Source organism: Anopheles merus, chromosome 3R (genome assembly GCF_017562075.2).
Source record: "Anopheles merus strain MAF chromosome 3R, AmerM5.1, whole genome shotgun sequence".
In the NCBI taxonomy this organism is placed as follows: Eukaryota; Metazoa; Arthropoda; class Insecta; order Diptera; family Culicidae; genus Anopheles; species Anopheles merus.
Window position 1 is genome coordinate 42619796 of NC_054084.1, and position 7101 is coordinate 42626896.

A 7101-nucleotide genomic window follows, 5' to 3' on the forward strand; every position below is an offset into this window, starting at 1 on the left:
TACACATGTGTTTAAACGAAAAAAATCTTGTTGTTTATTTCATCGATGACGCTTGCTTGAAAATAAAACACAAAGAAAAATAATCCCTGGCATCGTGGCATAAGGAAGCTGCTTAGGCGCTGTTTGAAAGACCCACATAGAACTTTGATGCTGTTTATCTACTGCAAAAGGCGAATTAGAGCAGCGATCTTTAGCGTGCCAAAATGAGCTGCTTAAGCAATTCTGGCTATTTGGGAAGCTATCTGTTCTCCTTGAATCAAAAAGTTGAAAGATTTCGAAGAGAACCCGATACAGCCGTGAAAGTTTCGGTTGAAATCTTTATTCGCCTTCTAAGGCGACTAAGGCCTTAAATGCCTTCTGAATGCCTTCAAAGCCGTTTAATGCTGGTAGGGTAGTTTTTCAACAATTCATGCATAAAGCACATTATGCCCAAACGTTCCATGTGTAATTAACCAGTGTGCGATCCCATCCCATCCGAAAGAACTACAGCTCCGGGCTTCTGCTCGATCGCCACCACTAGCGCTTTTTCTCACTCGTGAAAAAAAATCGACCCGGACCCGTGTGCGTGCCCATTTCTCCGTGGCATTTCCGTGCAAGAAAAAGAGATTTTTCTCGTGTTTTCCCGTGTTTGTAACGTGAACTAAAACACTCAGTGCAGAATAGTAAGTACGGGCAATCAATCGGTGTTAGCTTACGATAAATCACTTCCTAAATTCGTTCTCATTTTTCGGGATAAATGGCCTGAATGAAAGTGTTCGAGAGTGGTGGTGGTGCCGCCGCCACGACATAATCATCTTCCGGGGTAGTAGCCAAAAATCGAAGACCCAACCTCACCCACAATGGCAACATTGTCTTCCACGCATTTGTGTAGCCAGAATCAGGCCGTGTGCTTTCGGACGCTCGATTGTTGAATTTGTTTGCAATTTGATTGAAGAAGGAAGAGCACATGCCGGCATTTAGTGCAGTTTTGAGATTACATAATCGATCGATAAATTTCATAAGAATCCATTGTTTCGATGTGCCAGAACAGGCTTTCTCCAGCTTCCTTTATGGTTGGGATTAATCTAATCGACCATTGCTACGGAAATTCTAACTATTTCATTACTATTCCCATTCCCCAATGCCTGCTGGGCGGTGTTAGGATACACCCCCCGGGGTAGGCTCTTTCGGTAGGTGTGTGTGGAATGATGATGAAAAAGGCAAAAAATCAATATGGCTGAATTCACGCATACGAGACACGGTCACGGTCCTTCGTTGTGCAACGATGGCTGAAAATAATTGTATCCCGTGCTGGTGCTAAAACCTTACAGCGCCTAATCTTTATATCCAGCAGGTTTGGAGAAAAATGTCACCCATACGGCGGGGTCATTAGTTCCGAGCGATTGATACGGTGTGTTGGTCTTGTTCTTCGACCCCGTGCAAGGGGGAGAAAACATGATGCAAGAAGAAGCAATCCAGCACACAATTTTTGCACCACCAGCCCCTTTGCTTGGACAAACCTGACCCGGCTGGTGCAATGCACACAAAAGTTAGGCTTATGTAAGCGTTTAGAACGAAATTGGACAGCGCACAACGCCGAGTACACACACGCCTCAGTACACATTGCGTATGCCCGTGTATGCGTGGTGCGCAAATAGATTACCTTTCCATGCGTCTCGGGAATAGGAGCAAGGGGGAGGGTGGTAGTAGGATACACACAATCACGGGACAGTGATGCTTGATGATAGGACCGTGACAGTTAATTAATTTATCATACGATTTGCAAAGACCGAGCTAGAAAAAAAGGGACGAACACGCTCACTCCCTCTGCAATAGCAGGGTGTGTGATAAGATATTTTCATCGTACGATAGTAAGCAACAAAAAAAAAATGCCGGTTTTAGCTAGCGTGAGAGGCATGATACATTGCGGGAGAGAGTATTGCTGTCGTGTCTCCGTCTTTGAACGTAGAAAGAGAGTACCAGCCATCAGCCTTAGAGACAGACCACGCGGCTTCTTAACTAGCTTTTCCACCGCATGGTTACGTCACCAAATCCGGCGAGTTGTTGTCAGCCCCGTTGCTGGATGGTGGTGCTAAGCTCAGAAGCAGGAGATGGGTTCGGCAATGATCTTTAGTTTGATATACGACGATGAGAACACAAATATTGAATGACGATTTAGAGCAAGGTCGGTAAACAACATGCGCAACCGCCCCATTGCTCGCGAAACACAGCCCGTCGTGTGGCTGGGAATTGTATAATGTGCTTTTTGTTAATCGTGCACAGATGATATAACGTATGGTGTGGGATTTTATACTCTCATATATTCTGTCCCGATTTGACTAGAGACAAAAAAGCACCGTTCACAGGTTCATTGTACGCTAGGGATAATAATATTAATCGCGTTGGCCTCTTATTGCTCAGCAACGCCAAAAGCATTGGCAAGCTTGCTCTTGAATAGCTATAGCGGGTCGGGGGGAAGGAAAACAGCGGAAGGGAGAGGGCCGGGTGGGTTCACATTGCTTGATTGGATGTCAATAACAACATCGTGCCCCCGGGGGCTACAAGCAGAGTGCGATTTCTAATCATCTACCGGCATCTGTCTGCGCAGCTCGTTCGCTTTGTATCGATGCAATAGCGGGCAGCACAAATAATGCAATTGAGGGAAAACGAAGACAGAGATCTTAGTTCTAAATATAACTCTAAGGAACGCCATCTCATACTCACACCAACAAGCACACACACAACTGCGCGCTGCTCTGTCTGCCAGAAGATGATGATCGTCTCGAAAATCTAGTAGGGAGGGTAGGTGGTGGTGTGGTGGCATCGTGACTGCACGTGTTTGTATGCAATGGGGGGAAACGGAGCTCAATCGTTCAACTTCAAAGATGCGTTATTTCTGTCACATGCATAAACGTGCTTTTTTATCCCGCCATTTTGCATCGATTTATTTCTCAAACGGTTTCATTTACCTTTTCCCGTCTTTCTCTCTCTCTCTCTCTCTCTCTCTCTCTCTCTCTCTCTCTCTCTCTCTCTCTCTCTCTCTCTCTCTCTCACTCACTCTTAGATGGCCCCACCATCGTACTCCGATCTTGGCAAGCAGGCCCGCGATGTCTTCAACAAAGGCTACCACTTCGGACTGTGGAAGCTGGACGTCAAGACCAAGACCAACTCGGGTGTGGAGTTCAGCACGAGCGGCCACTCGAACCAGGACACCGGCAAGGTGTTCGGCTCGCTGGAGACCAAGTACAAAGTGAAGGAGTACGGTCTGAACTTCTCGGAGAAGTGGAACACAGACAACACGCTCACCTCGGAGGTGTCGGTCGAGAACCAGCTGGTGAAGGGCCTGAAGGTGTCGTTCGATGGCATGTTTGTGCCGCATACCGGGTACGTGCAAATGCCGCCGTCAAGACGCCGAGTGTCGTTCGGTTACGCCGTGTCGTACAAATACTGGCGTAGACCGTCGGCATCGACCGACAGTGAAAACGGCGCCGAGGGCGTCAGTACGACGGCCGATACATCTGCATCATCACCACCACCACGGAACGGTAACAGCAGTAGTACTAACGGAGTTTTTACTTTGTCCTACAGAAGCAAAACTGGCCGCTTCAAGACTGCCTACTCGCACGATCGCGTTCGCGTCGATGCCGACTTCAATGTCGACCTGAGCGGACCGCTGGTGAACGCGTCCGGTGTCGCTGCCTACCAGGGCTGGTTGGCCGGTTACCAGGTTGCATTTGACTCGCAGAAGTCGAAAATCACCGCCAACAACTTTGCTCTCGGCTACTCGGCCGGTGACTTTGTTCTGCACACCAACGTGTAAGTGACGGTTTTGCACCGCGTGCATCTGGATAGCATCAACATGATTTTCTCTGATTTTTCTCCTCCACCCACAACACAGTAATGATGGCCGTGAGTTCGGTGGTCTGATCTACCAGCGATGCAACGATCGTCTGGAGACTGCCGTGCAGCTGTCCTGGGCTTCGGGCTCGAATGCTACCAAGTTCGGCATGGGCGCCAAGTACGACTTGGACAAGGATGCTTGCGTCCGTGCTAAGGTCAACAACCAGAGCCAGATCGGTCTCGGCTACCAGCAGAAGCTCCGTGATGGTTAGTATAACATCAAGCAAAAGCATGTTTCCGTGGCTTCATTTAAACAATTGTTTAATACAACTTTTTGTCTTTACCTACCTCCTCCCTACTTGCAGGTATTACTCTGACATTGTCCACGCTCGTTGATGGCAAGAACTTCAACGCTGGCGGTCACAAGATTGGCGTCGCTCTGGAGCTGGAGGCTTAAGTGCGCGCGCTCGTGCCGTTTTTGTGTTCATGCGCCCATTTCCCCCTTCCCCTAAGGAAGCCCCCTAGTTCGCAAAACTCAGCTGGCTTGCGGACACACGAAAGAAGAGAGTGCAGGGGCTGCATTGGGTGTAGTTGCAAAGTGTTTTAAGAAATATTAAACGATCGAGGGAATCCTTACCACATATACCTACTACTCTACTACTAATGCTACAGTTTAAATAAATTGAGAACCACGAAAACCCAGCTATATCATAAAGTAATACGTACACACAGCACAGCCGGTAACGGCGATGAAACGGAAGCACACACTATCACGCAGGAGCCTATCTGAGACGAGAGAATCGGTATCAGCAGTGAGAATTAGAGCGAGAGAGGAGACGGTAGCGCAATGCTTTTCACGGATGATTTTCCTAATTATGTGAAGCTAACCACGTCGATTCTCAGATGTAGTGCGAAGCAGATCAATTACTCGAAAAAGGCACCTTCGATGCAAAGGAAATGGTATTCACCAATAGCTGCAATCCCACTGAACGAATGCATAATTGCTGCTTCTTCACTGGGCCTCACCTAGCAAGACCTTCAACTCACTATCAGACCTCTGCCAGTGACCACGCTGTAGCAGCTCGCCAGCTTGCAACTCAGCGCACGCGGTTCTGTGTATCGCATCACAAACGAAGCTGCCGTGAAAAAGACACTCAAAGAATAAGAATAAAGTAATTACTGTTAGTCTAGCCAATTATGGGTGAATTACCATACAAGCAACAGAGAAAGGCGGTCGTACGCTAAAATTGAAACAGAACTCCTCTTGCTATGCGCAACTTTCAGCTTTAATATGTTGGCCAATTTTCACTCAGCACGTTTGAACGTCTCGGGAAAGGATGATTCACAAGTAGAAATTGTGGATAAATGAATTCGACTATATTGAATGAATAAATCGTTGCCTGTACGAATGATGTTTTTTCTTCCTTTTCCACATGTATGCGAAATATGCTGCCTGAATTGTAAACGGATGCAATAACGGTTATTTTGAATTTAAAATCCAATTGTAAACAATACGTCAAATTGGTCTCCGTTCCCGAAGGGATAGAATTTGACAGCTTCGATGAGCGATCACAAAAAAAAAACAAACCATTTTTGTTATTCTTTCCTCTTCCGCTCACAGCTCAAGCTAGTTTCGTGTTATTTTGCGCAAAATAGCAATGGCTATATCAACAAGCGTCCTTCGCACCCAGCTGGTGGCTCTCACCAACTCGTCTGGCATACACAAGGAACAGGTGGACAAGTATCGGTCACTGTTGGACCAGATATTGCTCAACACCGGCAACGAGCTCGTCGACACCTTAAAGCTCTTCATCGAGGCGAGTAAGTTGTTACTTGATAGATTACCTTCGTGCGCTGCTCAGATTGTTGAACGCAATGCTTTTTTCCTCAGTCCTGAATGAACATGTCAGCTTGGTCATCTCGCGTCAGCTGCTGTCCGACGTTAGCACCCACCTCACCAAGCTGCCCGACGATATCTCCAAATCGGTGGCACACTTCACACTGGACAAGGTGCAACCGAGGGTGATTTCGTTCGAGGAGCAAGTCGCCTGCATTCGGCAGCATTTGGCACAGATCTACGAACGCAATCAAAACTGGAAGGAGGCGGCAAACGTACTCGGCGGTATCCCGCTGGAAACTGGACAGAAGTAAGTCGCTATCAGCGGCACACATCTCTCTCACAGATTGCTTTGATTAAGACGATATGTCTCGTGTGTGATTTTCTCCAATCCCCCCAGGCCCTATCCGTTGGACTACAAACTGGAAACTTACCTGAAGATTGCACGTCTCTACCTGGAAGATGAGGATCCGGTGCAGGCGGAAGCGTTCATCAACCGTGCCTCGATCCTGCAGGCCGATACGAAGGATGAGAAGCTACAGATTCTGTACAAGGTGTGCTACGCCCGTGTGCTCGACTATCGTCGCAAGTTCATCGAAGCGGCCCAGCGATACAACGAGCTGTCCTACCGTACGATCGTGGACGAGGGTGAACGTATGACGGCACTGAAGAAAGCGCTCATCTGCACGGTACTGGCGTCGGCCGGTCAGCAGCGGTCGCGCATGCTGGCGACCCTGTTCAAGGACGAACGCTGCCAGCATCTGCCGGCCTACTCGATCCTGGAGAAGATGTATCTCGATCGTATCATCCGTCGATCGGAGCTGCAAGAGTTCGAAGCGCTGCTGCAGATGCACCAGAAGGCGAGCACGCTCGATGGATCCTCCATACTGGATCGGGCCGTGTTTGAGCACAACCTGCTGTCGGCCAGCAAGCTGTACAACAACATAACGTTCGAGGAGCTGGGCGCATTGCTAGAGATTCCACCACCAAAAGCGGAACGTATCGCCAGCCAAATGATCACCGAGGGCCGCATGAATGGGTACATCGATCAGATCGACGGTGTGGTGCACTTTGAAAGTGAGTAACTCAGAGCATGGGTGTTAGAGCATAACTAAAAAACAGTTTTTTTTTTCTTTCGCTTGACGTCCAGCTCGGGAAGTACTGCCACAGTGGGACAAACAGATCCAGGGACTTTGCTACCAGCTGAACGGACTGATCGAGAAGATCGGTGCAGCGGAACCGGACTGGATGGCCAAAATCATGGAGGAAGAAATGTGCACATGAATTGTTTCTCATCGGGACAAATGCACACAGGCACACACATACGTCGTGGTGGATGAGATTGATAAAATTTAAAATATGCACGAAATAAATACTTTGTGATTTGATAAACTTGAACACTAATATCTTCACTAGAACGATCTATGCGGTGAATTCAGCTTGCA

General features: G+C 48.0%; 2 protein-coding genes across 2 annotated transcripts; both read left to right on the forward strand.

Moving 5' to 3' along the window:
* The first annotated feature begins 514 nt into the window (after positions 1 to 514).
* On the forward strand, positions 515 to 4462 carry LOC121595940 (voltage-dependent anion-selective channel-like). The gene is made up of 5 exons (XM_041920423.1): positions 515 to 662; positions 3044 to 3363; positions 3568 to 3795; positions 3878 to 4086; positions 4185 to 4462. The coding sequence occupies exons 2-5, from the start codon at positions 3044 to 3046 to the stop codon at positions 4274 to 4276; spliced, it is 849 nt and encodes a 282-aa protein (XP_041776357.1). The 5' UTR covers positions 515 to 662; the 3' UTR covers positions 4277 to 4462.
* A 928-nt stretch (positions 4463 to 5390) lies between these two features.
* LOC121595930 (COP9 signalosome complex subunit 4) lies at positions 5391 to 7054 on the forward strand. The gene is made up of 4 exons (XM_041920412.1): positions 5391 to 5640; positions 5711 to 5966; positions 6057 to 6733; positions 6807 to 7054. The coding sequence occupies exons 1-4, from the start codon at positions 5478 to 5480 to the stop codon at positions 6938 to 6940; spliced, it is 1230 nt and encodes a 409-aa protein (XP_041776346.1). The 5' UTR covers positions 5391 to 5477; the 3' UTR covers positions 6941 to 7054.
* The last annotated feature ends 47 nt before the right edge of the window (positions 7055 to 7101 follow it).